The sequence below is a fragment of the Sceloporus occidentalis genome, unplaced genomic scaffold (genome assembly GCF_023333645.1).
Source record: "Sceloporus occidentalis isolate IW3139 unplaced genomic scaffold, rSceOcc1.0.p SCAF_6, whole genome shotgun sequence".
Classification (NCBI taxonomy): domain Eukaryota; kingdom Metazoa; phylum Chordata; class Lepidosauria; order Squamata; family Phrynosomatidae; genus Sceloporus; species Sceloporus occidentalis.
In genome coordinates, this window is record NW_028316986.1 from 96,026,354 (window position 1) to 96,046,536 (window position 20,183).

Genomic DNA, 20,183 nt, shown 5'->3' on the forward strand with positions numbered 1-20,183 from the left:
GTGTCTCTTTAGTTTATTTCTATGTATTTAAAAGGATAAGAGCATTTTACAAAACTACAGAATGGTATTTATCTCCTAACCTCTGTGTGCGTGTGAGAGAGAGAACTGGAATTGCATGCTGAAAACAGGAAAATATGATTAACAGCTGGGGCTGTGATGGAAATATGCATTTTAAATAAATAAAAGTAATGTAAGCATATTTTAATTATGAAATGATTGACACTTCTCACTACAAAATAATGTTTTTCTAAAGGTTCTAAGCCTCATAAGACACTACAAAAGTATGAGAGCATAACCAGTTACTTAAAAGCCACTCGTTTCATATTTCTTATATTACTTATAGTGCTGCTCATTTATATAGCAGGCTCATACATCCCTTTCTTGAGTTACTAAAATGATTTGAACAGCCAATCAGATAAAAGAATGTTCCAAGGTAAACAGCTAACAATTGTTTATTAAGAGCTTCCTTTTCATGGTACCACTGAGTTGGCAACACTGGGATGGCCAGTACATTTCCAGTTCTGTTACATTGACTCACAATTGCAATACAGTCATTACACGCTATAACACATTTATTTTAACATTTCAACATGGTTGGAGATATTTCCCTCTCCAAGTTTGAATTCAAACTCAAGTATCAAAATAAACACATGCTACATCTACAATAAATAAAGATTAAAACTCTTTAAAAAGTCAAAGACAGGGACAGAAAATCTCATTTTATTTGAGCATACTGAGCACCTATACGGTGGGAAAACAAAAACAGAATAGATGGTGGGTGAGAAAATGCCCAGTTTCAATAGCTGCTTGTTAAAGTTCACTTCTCCATATTAGATCTGTGTCAATGTGAGATGCCTACATAAAGCAACATTATGAAAAGAAACAGATAAAGATGCACTGTAACCCCTTCCATTACTTCTAGCTTTTGGCATTCTTGATTATTCATTTGTGGATGTTGCCAAGACTTAACATCCCAAGATGTGTTTTCAAAGTGACAGATTTCCACAGCAAGACATGCTTAAACTCCCATAATGGCCAAATCAATGGTTAGATGACTATTTAGTTCAAACATAAGCATAAGCCTGATGTCTTTAGAGGCTAGCCCCAAAGATTAACTTAAATTGATTAACGTAGGGCCCGTACAGACAGGCCAAAATAAAGCTGCTTCGGGTCACTTTGGAGGTATGCTGTTTAAATTATGCATGTGTCCTAAGAGGCCAGAAGCTGTGCCAAAGCTGTGGTCCAGTCCTTAGGACGGGAGTGTGGCTTCGGACCTCTTAGAACACATGCATCATTTAAACAGCTTACCTCCAAAGTGACCCGAAGCAGCTTTATTTTGGCCTGTCAGTACGGGCCCAAAAATTCACTTACCTGGTTTTAAGTACATGCATTTAACTAGCGGATATTACTTACAGTCTACATTCACAAACAATTCTAATCTACACTGATGGACAATATCTTGTCTCACATTGGAATTACAGATTTAACTCATATCATGGGCACAATGGATTAACTTCTTGCTGTGTATACAGCTACATACATTTGAGTGATAACTGATTTAGCACCAAGACATCACAGCTTCCCTAGCTTTGTAATGCCAAAGAAGATATAGGCACAAAAACTTGTGTAATTTACAGTCAAACTCATATGCATATGTGAAACCTCAGTATCATCGTTTACAAGATGTACTGTATTAATACCTGCATTGGAAAGACAATAGCTACTTTTTTATCTGTAGATCTGGAAGCTCTAGAAAGTGCTTAATTCTTGCATTCATATAATTGCCTGAGAAATTTAGTGTATGGAATTGGGTTAACAATGAGTTCAACCACTGTAGCAGCAAATTCAGTACTAGTTTTCAGAAATCTACCATGATACCAATTACATCCAATCCTGTATTACTCAGTAGTCAGAGATGTATGATCTAGAGCAAGTTCTCTTCAGCTTGCAGCACTCTCAGCAGTCAACCGTTCCATCAATTGATCAGCCTGTTTAAAAAAAAAAGTAACTTAATGAAAGTAGTAACTTAACATCTCAATCCTCTCCCGCATTCCCCAAGTAGCCCTGCAGGATCCTACAACCAGAACGTAAAATGTTATTTAGAATTCTTTAAGTTTTAGCCTGTTGGGTAGATGCCAAGCAGTGGTTTTAAGACATGCATGTTTAGGTCTTCCATGTCCCTGAACCAAATTTCATGGGGGACTGGAGAATTTAAAGCACTAGATTCAGTACTGAGGTGAATTCCACTCGGAATGCTCTGATAAAAGGCCAAGGGCAGGAGAATATGAGATTTGGATAGGTCTCAAAACACTATTTTCCATGCTCTCACATTTTCTTCTATGCTTCAGAACAGATGGGGAGGCACAAGAGGGATGATGAGAACTGTGCCCAAAAATACTTACTGTGATAAACCAGTAGGAATTGATTCTGTATACCATACGAGACAAGAATCCCAACTGACTAGCTGGAGCCAGCACATGAAGATGTAAGTGGGCTATTGAGCAGAATGGAGGCCAGTGAAAACCCATCCTTGAGAAACAGAAGAAAATAAATCAGTATCTCCTATTCAGAGGTTGAAAACAAAATTAAGATGAAATCAGTGCATATCAGCCCTAAATGTTTAGGGTGAAATTCAATTGTTTAATCCCTACTAAAGTACCGTAGATCTATTTAATCAATCGAAACCTTGTAAATTTTATTAATTCACTGGAATCTATTCTAATGAAACTATACTGGATTTATCCTCACAACGCAACAATCTGATGTAAGCATTGGATGTAAGCATTGGACACAAAATACTTAATGAGACTTACTAAGGCAGAATGATTTCACTGAACGGCTACTTATTACAGGAATAAACTAGATGTGACAGACAAATCACCTCTCCCCTAAATTCGATTTGTGTATGATTTTAATACAGATCATTATACTACTGCAAATCATTATTATAAGGCATCAGATTTTGAACTGAAATTTTAAAGCATGATTGAAAAGAAACAGAAATAATGAGATGTAACAAAAGCTGGGTGGTGGCTGGGAGAAAACCTAGGATATGAACAAAGGCTTTAGGCACATATATTCATGTAAGCTGACCATATTTCCAAATACATTTCTTGAAGTTGATAACTACAAAATACACATTCATGCTTGCTAAAGCAGCAAGATCTTCAGCCCACTGAATGTTAGATGGCACATGCTTATCTTTCCAACCATGGAGTAAAAGTACACAAGATCCAACAATATTGACCTTCAGTTAAGTTTCCATATCACAGGAATGTAACATAAAGCAGCATGTGTATCTACAAGGGCTAAAGATTTTTTAAATACAAAATATGTAGTAACATGTCCAGCCCCACAGGAGTAACCACTAATATGATATGCCACAGGGAAAGATTGTCTGTATTACATCATTAAAATTTAGCTGAAGCAAACAATTTCTTTTTTAAAAGAAGTGTAATGGTACCCCCGAACATACATTTTTGCTGAATCAAATTTTTGACTGAGATTAGCAAACTTCCCAAAGAGGCAGAACCTTGGGCCCTCTGGATGTTTTGGCCTACAGTTCCCATTAGCCCTGTGCAATATAGCTAATGGTAATGGGCTATGGAAGTTACAGCCCAAAACCTCTGCCTCAAGATTCCCCATTTGTATTCTACCAACAGTAGTACTAAACAAAAACTGTCTCTACTACTATTCATGGCTATTTCTTCCACATCTGCAATAATACTTGAAAGTAGTCTTTGCCTTTGGAGGCCTGGGATACTGCAGAAGGATACCATAATGGTGAGGCTGACCAAGAATAGCTTACTGCATTTCTTTACTGGAGAGGAGGTAGTGGCTCTCACAGGCTACTTCTGCACTGTAGAAATAATCCAGTTTGATAGCACTAACTGCGATGGCTAAGTGTTATGGAATTGTGGGAACTGTACATTTGTGTGACATCTAGCCTCTTTCAGACAGCTCTGGTGCCACAAAAACTACAATTACCAAAATTCTGGAGCATTGAGCCACAGCATATAAAGTGGTATCAAACTGGATTATTTCAGCAGTGCAGATGCAGACACAGTTCTCTTGATTTCCAAGGTTGAATTTAGTCTCTCTTCCAACTAGTTGCTCCCTTGTCTGCATGGAACTCCTTTTTGTCCTTGTGATTAAATACAAGTATGTAATAGAATATGGGTTTCCTGGTGTATGTACATTCTTAAGAGGCATATTCTACAAGTGTTGTATTTTCCAACAGAATGCCTTCAGTACTACTTTGAGTGAAGCCTGAAAACTCTCTAGGACTTAAAAGTACCTCCGTTTCTTGTAAAGGAGGATAAGCAAAGCAATTTTTTTTCTTGCAAAAATCCAACAAGCTCCAACATTATTTCCCATAACACAATTAATCACATTTCCTTACTCTACAATACTGTATTAGAACAGTTTAATAAATATTTTTCTTTGTGGAAATATACCTTATATCATTCAAGTCGGTAAACTTATTCCGTTGAAGTATTGTCTTTCCAGCTACCATCATTCTTTCCACTGTCAGGTAAAGGGGGGGGGGGGGGGGAGGCAGAAAGGCAAGAATAAAATCTGATTTAAAACACAAGTTAGATCCCCAATATCTTAAAGTTCAACAGCTCAGCCCTAAAACTGTTTAAACTGACCAAAGTCCTGTTGATATCAATGTGATTTGTTCCAACATGGTTTAGAGCAGGGGTAGGCAACCTTTTTGAGCCGGGGGCCAGACAACTGGGGGGGGGGGGAGCCAAAAATAAATAATTAAATAATTTTTTTAAAATTTAAATAAATAAATACAAAATAATTCCTACATACACTGCACACATCATATTTTGAAGTAAAAAACAAAATGGGAACATATACAATATTTAAATTGAAGAACAATTTCCCAGCCTCTGTGGAGGCTTTGGCCTTCAGAGGCCAGAAAGGAGGGAGGAGGCCGCCCAAGATCGCGGCGCTCGCCTTCCCGGCCTCTGTGGAGGCTTTGGCCTTCAGAGGCCAGAAAGGAGGGAGGAGGCTGCCCATGATCGCGACGATCGCGGGCGGCCCCCCTGCCCTTTCCTGGCCTCTGTGGAGGCTTCGGCCTTGACAGAGGCCGGGAAGGAGGGAGGAGGCCGCCTTTCGCGGGCGGCAATCGGTGGCAGGACCGGACTGGGGCCGGTCCCTAGGCCTCAGCAGGTCGTAGGTTGCCGACCCCTGGTTTAGGGTTTGTATACATGTACAGTGGACCCTTGTTATACGCTGGGGTTTGGTTCCAAGATCCCCCGTGTATAACAAAATCCGTGTATGCTCAAGTCCCATTAAATATAATGACATAGCAAAATGGTGTCCCTTATAAAAAATGGAAAATCAAGGTAAATTTATACTTTTTTGGAACATTTTCAAACCGTGTATGCTTGAATCTGTGTATAAAAAATCCGTGTATAAGAAGGGCTGACTGTAAAACAAATGGGTCTTTCTGCAAGGAGTTATTCTTAAAAATAAGAAACATTAATACAATAGATGCAGAGCTTGGAAATAACTAGTTTTCAAATAACTAGCTACTTGTAATTATTTCCTTACTACAATAATGATGGTATAGATGTATTATATTAGGAGGAATAATGCCACTTCTTTTGCAGTGAAATTACTACTTTTTCTTAACTTTGATAGTCACAGGAATATGACCTCATTACACACTGAAAAAGAAACAGCACATAGTTCAAGAACTGTTTTGTACAGTGCTTAGTGCTCCGTCTTTGGAGATTTTTAAACAAAGGCTGGCAGGGGTGCTTTGATACTGTGCTCCTGCATGGCGGTGGCTTAGTGGTTAAAGCATCAATTCTGACGATTGGAAGGTAAGAAGGTTGGCACTTCGAGGCCCGACTGCTTCATGATGGAGTGAGTTCCCGTCACTAGTCCCACCTTCTGCCAACCTAACAGTTTGAAAGCAAGTAAATGCAAGTAGATAAATAGGTACCACTTCAGTGGGAAGGTAACAGCTTTCCATGTAGTCATACCAGCCACATGACCACGGAGTCGTCTTCAGACAACACTGGCTCTTCGGCTTAGTAACGGAGATGAGCACTGCTCCCTACAGTCAGTTACGACTATACATTCAGGTCAATGAGAAACCTTTACCTCTACCTGCATGGAGTTGAAAGAGACCACAAAGTCCATCCAGTTCAACTTCCTCCGGTTGAACTGGATGGACTTTGTGGTCTCTTTCAACTCCATGATTCTATGTGTAGTGATCTGCATGCAAAGGCCCTATGCTGAGATAAGCCATGGGAGGCAAGGCTAATAATATTACCCTAGATTGCCTTAAATACACTTTCCCCATACATATGGGTAACACAAGGAGAATTATCCTTTTTTATTTACCCTGATCTTTGCTCTAACATAACTAACAGAGAAGAACAACTCTTAAGATGCCTTGATCAGGACACCTCTTCATTCATTCCAAGCAGAGCTCTGAGTATTCTTGATCTGCACAATCAAAACAATCATGCAAAATGAATAAAATTCAATGAAAATGTGAACAAACACAACTGTCTGGGGGAGCTTATAAATCAGATGGAAGGGGCCTTCCTCTGTTGGCAGGGAGGGGAGGGAGAAGGGATCCATGCTACTAGTTCCCAGGGTGGTGATGAGGAAGGAGGAGTAAAGTTGGCTTCCCATCCAATGCACCTGATGCAGAACCTCTCACATCCCTTGATCTCATCCAGCCCAATGGTTTCCCACTCTTACTATAAAGCAAGAAAGACTGACTTGAAAGTGCAATGCCCTTTGAAATCTCACAAGCAATTAAGGTTGTGGTGAAGGAGTGTGCCAGTCACTTACCTAATGGTATATGTTCGCTCTTGAGAGTCTTGCAATTTCCTATGTGTTTTTTTGGCACCACTAAATAATGATGTGGAGCGCCAGGTCTGATATCTCTAAAACACACCAAGTCTTCATCCTAATGGAACAGTTGTAGAAGAAGAACCTGTTACAAAAATGGCCTGGCAAACAACAAGTCATGTAAGAAACAGTTTTCCTGATGCCTATTAGAAATAATCCTAATAAAATCCCAACAAGTATGGAATGGTTGGAAAGAGTGATGGAATTAGCTCAATCTGATAAATTAACTAATTTATTAAGGGGGAAACCTACAGAAGTATAATTGAAAATATGGAAACCATTCATAGATTCTGTAAAACAGACAAAATGATAAATAAGTGTGTTAGGGTTCAAGAGCTAGAAAATGAGGTTCTATGTTAGATTTAATTTTTATTTTTTCTTTGTCTTTTTAGTATGATAGAAGAGTTAATATATGGAATGTAGTACAGTAACTATAACATATTTAGATTTAGAATATATTCTAATATAGATATAGAATACTATAGTCTATATCTATAATATATTTAGACTTTATATGGATATATGTAGTTAAGAAAGGGGAATAGGATTATTTAATAAGAATACAGCTAGAGAGTATTTGGGAAGTTTCTTTTTTTCTCTCCTTTTCTTTTCTCTTTTCCCAAACAAATGTGAATTGAGACTGAAACTGAACACAAGGGCTGCAATCATAATCCCTTTCACTTCAGAGCAAGTGTCAAATACAGTGGAATTTACTAGTGACCCAACAGCTATAGCAGGGTTCAAAGTATGGCGATTACCTGGAGACTGTTTTTGCAGCCAACCTCTATTCCTGTTTTTCCAAGCTGTCCTTTCTGGATAAAAAAAAAGAGTAAACTTCCTTTTGAAAAAACAGAAGAAGTAGGCAGGAAGAACAGTGAACTACATGTTTAATAGTTCACAGGACCATGCTCTACTGTTTACCATTTTAAAAAGACAAGGAACAGACTGCATGCCACTTCTGATTTTGCTTTTGCTTTCTTGAATTTTTGGCAATCTATATGGCCCCTGGAGGGCAGCTTCTCTGACAGAAATTTCCATTTCAGTTCCCTGTCTCCACAACAAAACACAATTTGACCTTTTGCCACCTCTTATCTATAGTATTGCCCTCTTCCTGATTTGATCAAGGGGGTTAAAAGGGGATTTCACAAACGTGTGTAGAAAACAGATCTATGAATCACTACAGCTACAAGCATTCAATTAAACTTCCAGCTTCAGAAACTGTTGCTGGGAAGGAGAGCAACAGGGAACTTACTGCCATGAAGAAGGGATTAAGATGCGGCTGGAGAGCTAACAGATGTGCGATTGGAAAAATAGGTCAATATGTTTTGAACCGGAATGAAAATGTGTAATAGAACCAGCACTGTGTGATAAAAGCTTTTAAAGCTTTCAGGAATTATTATTAACCTGAGAAAAACACCTAGCGTTTGAGAGGCACCAGTTCTGGTTCTGGTGAGACAGATGACTTGTTGATGAACAAATGGTGCGTATTCTACAATGTAGACACAATGCAGTTTGACACCACTTTAACTGTCATGGCTCCAACCTACAGAATCCAGAGATTTGTAGTTTGGTGAGGCACCAGCACTCTTTGGCAGAGAAGGCTAAATACCTTGTAAGACTAAAAATCCCAGGATTTGGTAGAATGGAGCTACAGCACTTAAAGCAGTGTCAAACTGCATTATTTCTACAGTTGCCCCCTACAATTAATAAGTAAGGAGCTGCTGTACAGCAGATACTGCTTCTGAAACTGATACAGGGTGTAAACAAGGAGCAAAGCACACCTCTTGCATGTCTTGGGCAAATCACATGCTCTCAGCCTCAGGGGAAGGCAATGGCAAATCTCTGAACACATCTTGCCAAAAAAAAAAAAAACCATGATAGGGTTGCCATAAGCCAGAAATTACCTGAAGGCAGACAACAACCTGAATGTGTGTAAGAAAGCGGTGTTGTTGTCTCCTTCCAACTCACACACAACACACCTGTCTCACACTCTGCCCCCAGGCTTTCTAGAAGCACCTGTTTGAAGCAGGAAGGCTCAAGGGGATAATGGAGGGAAACTAGGAGTGATCTGGCAAGGTGGCTCAGAGGGAGCACCCAGCCTCTCCCAGTTGCAACAGAAGTGATCTTTGGTCTTTAGGGAGCAGAGGCAGGGATCCCACTCATAACTGCAAGCGCAAAGAGCAGTTTGACTAGATGTCCTAAGCACAAAGGAGGAAAAGGCACCGCAAAATGTAGGGCATTACAAAACAGAAGCTAAAAACACTCATATAAACATAAATTTATGCTTCTTGGTCATGCTCAGAATGAAGGACATTTTGAAATTCCTCCTGGACAGAAGGTTGAAATGTAGGATGTGTCCTGGGGAAAAAGGACCTTGGGTCACCCAGGCCTAGAAGGGAAAAGAAAATCAGTCTGGGGAGTATGGGGGCCCCAAAGCAGCCACTCATCAGCCCACATGGGGAGCATGTACACTGCAGAAACACTGCCCTTTGGCACCTCTTTCAGTGCTGAAGCTCCATGCTATGGAATCCTGGGATTTGTAGTTTTACAAGGTGTTTGACCTCCTCTGCCCTAAAAGAGGGCAAGGCACGGTCAATGGAGTATATATTTTTAAAAACACATAATGTATAACATTCCATAATAAAAGCTCCAAACACTAATATAAAGATAAATTCATGCTTCTTATTCGTGCTCCAAATGGAGGGCATTTTTGGAATGCCTCCTGGACACAAGGCTGAAAGGTAGGACATGTCCTGGAAAAGGAGGGCCACTGGTCACCCTGTCTCTGCCAAAGGTGACCAGTGGAGGACAAGGCACTACAAAATGTAGGACGTGATAAAACAAAAGCCAAAAACACTCACAGAAATACAAATTCATGCTTCTTAGTCAAGCTCAAAGTGGAAGACCTTTTGGAATTCCTCCCGGAGAGAAGGCTGGAATGGAGGAGAGTACAGTCTCTTGCGAAGAGTGCTGAGGCATCACGAAACTACAAATCCCAGGATCCTGTAGGACTGCACCATGGCAGTTAAGAGTGGTGTCCAACTGCATCGTTACTACAGTGTAATGTCCTCCATTTTGAGCATATCTAAGAACGTATATTTCTAGTCATCTCTTTAGCTTTGATTCGGTCATGTCCTCCATTCTGAGCATGGCTAAGAAGCATGAATTTACACTTATGGGAGTGTAGTGAGCTCTGACTTTGGTCAAGGTCCTCCATTTTGTGGTGCCTTGTCCTCCTTTAGGGCTATCACATCTGGTCACCCTGTGTGTGTACATATATATTACATAGGTATGTCTCTGTGTGTATGTATCTATCTCTGGAGGGGATCCTCCTCCTCCTCCTCCTCCTCTTCCTTCTGACCTCGCAAGGGAGCAGCTCTGTGCCGGTCTCCTCTCCGTGGCTGATGCGGCAGAAGATGCACTTGCTCTCATAGCCGCCTCCGCTGCTTCCTCCTCCTTCTCCTCCAGCCGCGCCGCCGCCGCCGCCGCCGCCGGGACTAGGCTCCGGAGAGGAACCCGAGCTCCCTCCTCCTCCTCCTCCTCCTCCTTCCTCGCCGGCCATGGCCTCCTCTTCCTCCGCCGGAGGAAGGGACTCAGGGAGCGCGACTAGCACAGCTGCCGCGGGCGGCCCAACGACAAGAAGAAGCCCCGCCCCGCCCCGCCCCGCCCCGCCCCGCCCCTGCTGCGGCCCTTTCCCGGCAGCCGCCAGAGGGAACAGGACTAGCGCCCCCTCATGGCCGAGCGAGGAGGAGCAGGGCTGGCGCTGAGGAGGGCGGGCCCAGAGTCCCTGGCTGTGGTTCTCTGGTCTCCCTGAGGAGGAGCAGGAGGAGGAGGTTCAGTTCCAAAACACACTGCAGGCAGGGATAACCCAGTCTGAGACCTCTTCCACTGCCCTGGCTCCATGCTACTAGGGAATCTTGGGAACTGTACTTTTGTGACGGATATTTTGTCACAGAGAGCTCTGGTGCCACAACAAACTACAACTCCCAGGGTTCCCCAGCACTGAGCCAAGGAGAAATAACTCAGTTTGAGACAGCTTTAACTGCTCCGGCTCATTGCTACTATAGAACTCTGGGAACTGTAGTTTTGGACAGACATTTAGGCTTCTGTGTCACAGAGCTCTGGTGCTACAATAAACCACAGTTCCCAGGATTCCCTAGGACTAGCCAAAGAGAAATAGCTCTGTTCGAGACAGCTTTAACTGCCCTTGCTCAATGTTAGGGAATCATGGGAACTGTAGTTTTGTGACATTTAGCCTTCTCTGTCAGAGAACTCAGGCCACAATAAACTACAATTCCCATGATTCCCTAGCACTGAGCTTGGGTGGTTAAAGCAGTCTCAAACTGGATTATTTCTGCAGTGTGTTTTGGGCCTTCCATAACAAGGCTTTGAGTGGGAGACCTGAAAAGCCACAAGGAAATTCAGAACTGAACCGCCAAGGAGGGCAGGGCAGTACAAAAATATGTAGGAACTTGAAGCAAAATGGAGGACATGACCCAATCAATGCTCAAAACCCTCGTAGAAATGCATGCTTCTTAGGCTCAAATTGGAGGGCCTTCAAGCCATTTGAGAGCAGGAAGGGGGCACAATGCCTGAGCACTGAGCTGTGGCAGTTAAAGTGGTTTCCACCTGGGTTATTTCTGCAGTGCGGGATCCAGAGATCAGGGTCCAGATCCTGGTTTAAGACATGGAAACCCACTGGACGACTACGGCCAAGTCACACTCTCAGAGAAAGGCAACCCCACTTCTGAACAACGTCTGCAATGAAAACCCCCATAATGGGTTCGCTTTAGAGTCACCAGAAGTCAGGAATGACTTGAAGTCACACAACAAGCCCCCTAGACTGCCATGGGGCTCTGGGAACCCAGCCATGGTAGCCACACTTACATGGGGTCTATTTTGTTTTAGCAAGCATATGGGGGCCTTCAAGAAGAATGAAGGACATGGCCAAGGAAAAGCTAGAAATTCATGCTTCTTAGTCATGCTCAAAATGGAGGACATTCTGGAATTCCTCCTGGACACAAGGCTGAAATGAAAGAAATGTACTGGAAGAAGAGGGTGTCTGGTCACTCTGGGGGCAACAGATATAACTAGGGTTCTCAGATCTTTGGGATTGGCTCTAAAGCTGCTGCCACATTGTAGAATGAACGCAGTTTGACATTACTTTAACTGTCATGGCTCCATCCGATGGAAACCTGGGATTTGTAGTTTGTTGTGGCATCAGAGCTCTCTGAGAGGAGGAGGCTGAATATCTCACAAAAGCACAGTTCCCCTAATCCCATATTATTGAGCCATGATAATTAAACAGGTGTCAAACTGCATTAATTCTGCAGTGTAGATCCAGCCTAAGTCTTAAGGCCCTAGAGCCTTCTCTGTGGTTCTCAGGGAGAGAAGGAGAAATCTCAGGACAAGGACATTGTGACAGAACAGGAGGAGGAGGAGGAGGATAGAGCTGGAGGAAGGGTGCCAAGGGCAATCGGGGTGACATAGCAGGAGGAGGAGGAGGAAGGAGCTGGAGGAAGAGTCAAGTTCAGGGGAGGCATGGTCAGAGGGAGGGCAGAGAACAGAACAAGCCTCCCTCTCGCACCAGGCAGCTTTCTCTCTCTTTTACTTTTTTAATTTTTATTTTTGACAGACTATGCAGATGTTTTTTGCTACAGGGTGATACATATAGATAGAATGTTTGTGCTATTTCTCTTTCATTTCCTTGCTCCTGTCAGGGCTTTGCAAGAGGCTTATTATTATTATTATTATTTTATGTAATATGCGAATGCTACAATGCGAATGTTACAAATGTGTCCCTTTCAGTTTGGCAAATGTTTTTACTACATATGTATGTGTGTGCATTTTGGGGTCGCAAGGAGGGAAAACAAAGCAAGAGGATGCAGAGATGGCATTCTGGGGCAAGGAATTGTTGTTGTTGTTGTGACTGGAATGAGATGGCATGGCATGGGGGAGAGGCAAGGGCTGTAGCATTGGGCTGGAAGTGAAGGGGAGACTGGAAGGCTGTGGAAACCCATGACTTTAGGGGAGTCACACTCCTCAGCCTCAGGGGAAAAGCAATGGCAAATCTCCTCGGAACCAATCTTGCCAAGAAAACCCCAGGATGGGGTCATTTTAGGGTTGCCATAATGCGTAATGACCCAAATAGACACAACACACACACACACACACCTGGAGGTTTTTAAATTTTACAGAATATGCGCATACTGCTGTCTGGGTTTTTTTTTTTAAAAGGAGGAGGGAAAGCACCCATTCGGTTGGCCAATGGCTGTAGGATGCATCACCTTTGACGAAAGCGGAAGTGAATTTGATCGACAACAAAGGAGCCTTCATTTTAAACCAGTACTGTAAATGTGAACTTTGGAGGGTAAATTACCCCAATTAAGGTAAATGATAGTGGGCACTTGCTTCCAGAAAGATTCGGGAGGGGGGGGGGATCTGAATCTGCCCAGTTCCATCCCGGGCAAATAGCTCAGTGGGAATGGGGCCTAAGTAGGTGAGATGACTAGGTTGGTTACAATTGTGTTTTGCTATTTAATGAACATTCTTTGTATTATTTTATTGAATAGGTTGGAGTGTTTAGTCAATATAAGTAGTTCGTCTCCTTTTGTTAAAGCTTTAGCTTTCTGCTTGTATTGTCTCTGTAGCCTAATTTATTGCCTTTTATAGAACATCCTTTTTCTGATATCTGATTACGTAATGATAAAAGACATAGGATAAAAGCCAGCTGTTCGCCCCATCCCCTAAGATAATGTAATAATAAGTAGAGTACTCACCTAAACAACTAAAACTTCCTCTTTACTTAGTTTAAAACTTGTCGTAAGAATACCACACAGTATTAAACGTACTAGGCAAACATTCAAAATCAAACACAAACACAGAAACACTATTGCATGATCACTCCCAAAAACTAGCAAATGGCATTCTGTGTTGTGGCACCAAGAGTAAGGCGGGTGGGCGGCAAGAGGAGAGGGGGCTGTTGACCTTAAGGTTACATTCAAGGTGCATGCGGAAGGCGGATGATGTACCATGTCCACATTTATGTTTTGGCCATTGTTCAAAGAAACTGTCATACGTTAGCTTGCTTTTACATCGCTTGCTGTAATGAGTTTTCACTTTAATAAAAAAAAGTATACCAAAAAAGCGGCCATCCTGTCCCCAGGCAGCTGCCTAGTTCACCTGTATGGATGAGCCGGCCCTGGACTTAGTGCATGTAATTTGAATTAAATGCTCTGAGCAACTGTGGTTGATGCTTAACATATTGCACTTTAAAACATGAACAGGGAGCTTTGCTAAATCTCAGGGTTTGGTTCTGAAATCTCAGGCCAGGGAATATTTTTGAACTAGCAACCATAGAGGTATCCTCACAGGGGGTTCTGGGAAGCCGTTCCAGGCCCAACAAATAAAAAGGTAGAAAGAAATCTTTTGAAGGAGCAGAGGATGTTCAGGTGCCTGAGAGTGGTAAAGCTGGAGGCTTGACAATCAGGGGCAGAGATATATCAGGATATAAGAGTGCAGAAATTGGCTTTTATGTATTAAACTGAAGCATGAGAAAACCCAAAGTTAAACATATGAATGCATAAATTCCTTTATTGAAAATGTTGCGATAGCACTGCATTACATATATTAAATATCCATAGTTTTTGAAGGATCACAGAATTTTGATAGGACAACACTGTTTTGATACAGAACACAAATGCCTCAGATATGCTCTGACAAGTATAATAGGATGGAACAATATGTCAAATATCAAAAATCTTTTGCTTGAAACTCACATTTGGCATTCATACAACCTTATTTTAGAGGTACTCTGAGTGTCTTCCAAATGTTACAATAACAGTAGATCATTGTTATAGTGAAAGTTTGTCATGAGTAGTACTTGATGGTCAGAATATATAGTGGAAAGCAGCGTGAAAAGCTTAGGTGTTAACAAAACATCCTAAGTCTGTTTCTTACCCTTTTAAACTTTGTCCATTTGTCTATAAATCACATGGTAATCATATATCATTATACTCTTTTTGCTGTGTGCCTTCAAGTTGTTTCTGATATATAGTGGTCCTAAAGAAAACCCATCACAGGGTTTTCTGGGGATGAGTGTGACCCTAGCGGGTTTCCATGGCACAGTGAGGAATCCAGAGTTGTAGTCCAGTGCTCCAACCACTACAGCATGCTGGCTCTCCTTTATATTCTTATTGATCCCCAGCCCAGGTTTGTACTTGGATGGGTCACAGCCAATGAATACATTTCAGAGGAAGGAACTGGCAAAACCACCTCTGTGTATTCCTTGCCAAAGAAAACCCTATAGAATCCATGGGTCACCGTAAGTCGGCAGAAAGCCTGAAGGCACACACACACACAGGTTCTCACTGTGAAGAGAAATTATGTGTGCTCCTTCTGTGTGTACCACATGTGATTAATAAGAAAACATTTCTTTTAATGTTCACACTTGCAGCAGGTCCTAATTGCCAGCATGTTTCCAACAGCATCAGCACACTCCAAACCAGATGTATATGTTTTTGCTCCTTATAGTCATATATACCAAAATTTGTCAACAAGTCTAGTCTCTTCAAAGTACAGTAACATCCAAAATCCATAAAACAGCAATAACTTTATTGGGACAACCAAAATACATATTATGAAAGCTTTCAAAGCTCCATTGGCTTCTTCATCAGGCAAAGGTGTTAAAAATCGTAGAAAGAAACAAATGCCAATGTTATAGTCACAGGCCTACATTTTGGAGATTATCACAACTGCAAATCCTGCCAGAATAGATGCGGGATTAAAAAATCCAAACCGGGTGTTATTGTGCACAGCTGAGGCCAGGCAAGTGTAACCCATCTGCAAACCGGATCCCCGCCACTTATCCAGGAGCTTTTCAAAAACTGGACTTTGCCATTTTTGAAAAGCTCCTGGGTAAGTGTCACTGGGGTCCGGGGTAGACAGGTTGCACTTGTCCGGCCATGGCTGTGTGCAATAACACCCAGTTTTGACTTTTCACTCCCACATCTATCCTGGCGGGATTTGCAAGTGCGATAATCTCCTTTGTCAATATATTGTTGTTCTCAGTTAATATGGTATGGAGGGATATCCACGTAGGCAGAGTGCAGGAAATAAAATTAAAACACCATTAGCAATAGGGGGGAAAAACAAACTCCTGGAGATCCAGGCTGCCTCTGTCCTGTGCAAGGCTACCATCTCTCTTCTTAGGATGTGAATTTTGAATGTCACAAGACAGATGGAGTCCTAATGGAATTTAAAATTTATTTCTTGGGCTTCACAATTCTTTGTCTCCTAGAAACCGCATGGCCAAAAAAAGAGGTGTGACGTCTGCCTACATGAATATCCCACCATACCATCTTAACTGAAAATGACAACAACACCTTGACAAAATATAGGCCTGTGACTCTGACATTGCTATTTTTTCTCTTGCTGTTTGGACATCAAGCCTACCTCAGATATGTCTTCTAGTTTCTTCAACTTTTCACATCCCCATTTATCAGAACATGTAATTGAGAAGTGGAATTCTGGCCAACAGGGTACATATCTCTTTCACTATTGATGTCTATGGGTCAAAGGTATCAAGAGAAGGCCTATGCAGTTGTGTGTACATAAGACCTTTCCTACATATATTTGTGCCATATATACGGATGCTGTGGTGTTGGTAATGGGATAGGCAGATCATGTCACACACCACATTCACATGTTCACGTAAAGGGGATATGAACATCTAAACAGGACTTGTTGCATCACTGTATTAAGTTTGAAACTTATACTGTGAGTGTTGTCTATTAAGCAAAGGGGAGCTGCTTCTTCCCTTTTGTTTCTATATATAAAACAAAATGTTAAAAAGTCTTTCCAACATGGGTCCAAGATGACAAAAGCTGTATACCACCAAGAGAATGGAAGAGTATAAACAGTTGTCTTGGAAGCTAACCAGGGTAAACCCTGATGTCTAGATGGTTCTGGTTATTTCCATATCAACTGGAAAAACCCCCAAAGTGAATGGGATACACTTTGGAGAAGCAACAGGTTAGTGTGCCATATGGTAGTTTAGACTAGGGTAAGCACCTGGTAGTGGGGGAGAAGAGCTGTTTGTTTGGGTTTCACTGGGTTTGTTGTTGTTGTTATTTTAGGACTATCACTTCCATTTACTCTCATAACATTACCTAAACTGGATACAGGCCAACATCTGAAGCAGCACAGTTGTAGCCTTGTACCAGAAGGTGTAATATAAAGATCGACTGATATTTTAAAAGAAATACAGAAACATATATCTATTTTTTTTAAAAAAAGCCCTCTCTCACATTGACTTAAATTTTTTAAAAATCTGTTAAGGATCAAATGGTTAGGATAATATTATAAGGTTTTGGGGAAACAGATTATATTATGTTTTTCCATTCTTTTCTAACCAAACTATTTTTATGAAAGGAAAATATTCTAAAAACCTTGCTTCAATTAATATACAACATTTAATTGGTGTTTTTTTTAATGTAGCAAGCTGAAGTTAGACCCCAGATTCTCATGTATGGTGTCCTCAAATGAACACTTGGCTATATGAAAATGTCCTTTAAAATGTTTCCTTTTCTTATCAGCAACAAAAGTAATTTAACTTACTATACAAGAAGAAATCAAGCACCGGTTTAGAGACCTGACTTCTCCCATCCCCACCCACCGCCAAACGAAGAGTTTCAAGTAATCTGTAGGATGCAACTGAAAATTCAGTTTTTTGCCCTACTATAATGTGGCTCTTTCTTTCTTACCTTTCTCACCAGTTAAAAACAGAATCTCTCTTCAATTGTTGCCACACAACCAAACAGGCATGTTTGATAATGGGAACTGATAATGAACCAATCTCAAACAATTCATAACAATGTTAAAAGCCAAGATCCCAAAAATAATTAGAAAAAGCAACAAATGTATTTTTTACATTTAAAAATATCAGCAAAATATTTTTTTAAAACCTAAGAAATCAAAACAATTCACCACTGCACTGACATGTGCTTCAATCAATACATCTTTCTAGCAAATTCTGAAATTTGCTTTTTTGTTTTGTTTTGTTTTTAAAAGGAAAAACATGCCTAATATATTTCAGGGGAAGAAGTACTATACAAACAATAAATATATTCCTTTTTAAAAAAAAAATGTTCCCTTTAAGTGCTGTATACCTAATGACCACTACTTTGTGCTGCAGAATTTGGTAATACCACGTTTCCCTCTTTTTGGTTTTCACTTTCAGTGAATAAAAATACACATGGAATGTTCTACATGGCTCTATGATTTTTCCACAGAATTCTTTCACAGTAACAGGAAGTAATAAAACAGCTTTTAATAAACTTGTATGTTACAGTTGCCTTCCACAAACATCTTTCGACCACAGTGTAGGAATACTGGCAGAGCAGGAATAAGACATGAGTTATGCCCAATCTTTGCCTTACTCTTCTTGAATATTAGTTTATCCTGATTTCAGGGGTCGAAAAGCATGTTCTGTTGTAAGGCAGTCTACATTCCAATTTTCAGCATTCACTGAGTGCTCAGTAAATTCAAGTTCAGCTTTTTAAGGCAGCATCTACATCACTCAAATGTCCATACTTCCACATCCTGGATGACAAAGTCTTCTTTTTTGGATAAAATATCATTATTGAATGTGCTGCAACAGTTGCTCCGACCATGATATAAATCAGCATCTAACCATAATCCAAACCTACCACTGAAAAGAGAAGAAAAGTGTTGGAAATTATTTTTTTCAGCTAGCTATTTTTTTAAAATACAAGATTGCATTTTTAAACTCCATTTATTTCAACTGGAAGGTTAACTTCCCTTCACTGAAATCATGCAGATTTAAACACTTTGACTGAATCGTGTCTGTTAATTTTTAGCCAAAATAGATATTCACTGAAAACATTGTTTTTAAGAAATGGAGTATGTAAACATTCAAGCAATGACCTTAATATCCAGATATATGGAAGCACAACAGTAGGTTGCACCTATGGTTTTGATCTTAATCTAGGTAAACAAATGGCTTGTATTATTTAACTGATATTATTTATTTAACTTTTTCCATGATCCAACATAATTAGATGCACATGCAAAAAGTACCATGCAAGCAGCCAATACTATTGGTCACTGCAGCAGTTCTGATGGCTTGAAGAAACAAAGCTGGTTTTAATAATGAATAGTAGTCTGCTTCTTCAGTAATGGAAGATGCTGTACATAGTTCTCACCAGTATGATTCATAAATATATCAAGAGAAATGCACATGACTTACTCTCCACCTCCAAGTTCTAATGATGTTACATCTCCGTTGATAAAATAAGTGTTTTCTCCACTCCATTTAAAAACCTAAGTGAGCAGAGCATAAAACCTAAGTGAGCAGAGCACAGCTACAATTATACTAAGATATATTTGCAAATGTGTTGTGAGTAATATCAGCTAGTTAGGAGGATATGATGGAAACTAAAGAAACTGCCTATTTTTAAGCTATAATCTATCATCTCAAACTGCAGTGGCAGTAGACATGTACAAACATGTACAATATATATGCACAGAAGTGCACTGTAGTATGATACAGAATGGATTGATTTGTGTTCAAAGAATAAAATAAGAACAATTCCTAATGCATTTCTAGGCAAAAAATTATCAAGGTAATGCTTAATATACTAAAAACTGCTTAGGACAATTTTCAGTTCACCATCCTAAGCAATGTGACGTAGGGAAGCTGTCCCAAGTGGTTTTTAAGCAAAAACTATTGAATGTGCCCTATGGTGTAGATATCATGTTTTGTTGCTGGATTTTCTAAGCTGCTATCAGTTATCTCTGTATATTGGGCTTATTTATATTTTTTTCAATAATAAAAAGGAGGCTATGTTTTGTGGGGGAAAATGGAATTAGACAATGGGACTCCTGGGGCAGCCATTCCAGTGCTACAGGCAGAGGAAGATCTGGTAACAGAGGACAGGTATGTGATTGTGGGGAAAGAGTCCAACATACAGGGCTATCAGCAGCATTCAATACCATCGACCATGGTAACTTTCTGGGCCATCTCTCTAGGATGAGACTGTTTTGCACTGGCATCATTACCTCTTGGAGGAGTAAACTCAGAAGGTGATGCTGAGGGACTCCTGTTTGACTACTTGGCAACTAGGGCTGTTTGGTCTCCCATGTTAACATATACATGAAGCCACTGGGAGAAGTTGTCCAACATTTTGGGGTCAAGTATCACCAATATGCTGGTGACACCAGAATTCTCTCCACTTCAATTAAAGAAAACTGTCGGTTCTAAATTAGTGCCTGTT

General features: G+C 40.6%; 2 protein-coding genes across 3 annotated transcripts in view; both read right to left on the bottom strand.

Annotated features, from left to right (window-relative positions):
- Positions 1–439: 439 nt before the first annotated feature.
- HINT3 (histidine triad nucleotide binding protein 3) lies at positions 440–10,450 on the bottom strand. The gene is made up of 5 exons (XM_089530430.1): positions 10,250–10,450; positions 6,829–6,946; positions 4,458–4,527; positions 2,403–2,529; positions 440–1,988 (listed from the first exon to the last, which is right to left on the bottom strand). The coding sequence occupies exons 1-5, from the start codon at positions 10,448–10,450 to the stop codon at positions 1,941–1,943; spliced, it is 564 nt and encodes a 187-aa protein (XP_089386556.1). The 3' UTR covers positions 440–1,940.
- A 4,034-nt stretch (positions 10,451–14,484) lies between these two features.
- NCOA7 (nuclear receptor coactivator 7) overlaps positions 14,485–20,183 on the bottom strand; it is a 110,049-nt gene continuing 104,350 nt past the window's right edge. For both annotated transcript variants that reach the window (XM_089530432.1, XM_089530431.1), the window contains 2 exons: positions 19,157–19,230; positions 14,485–18,598 (listed from right to left, as the gene is read on the bottom strand). In XM_089530432.1, coding sequence (XP_089386558.1) covers positions 18,463–18,598; positions 19,157–19,230 — 210 coding nt within the window. In that variant the 3' untranslated portion in view covers positions 14,485–18,462. The remainder of the gene's footprint in view (positions 18,599–19,156; positions 19,231–20,183) is intronic.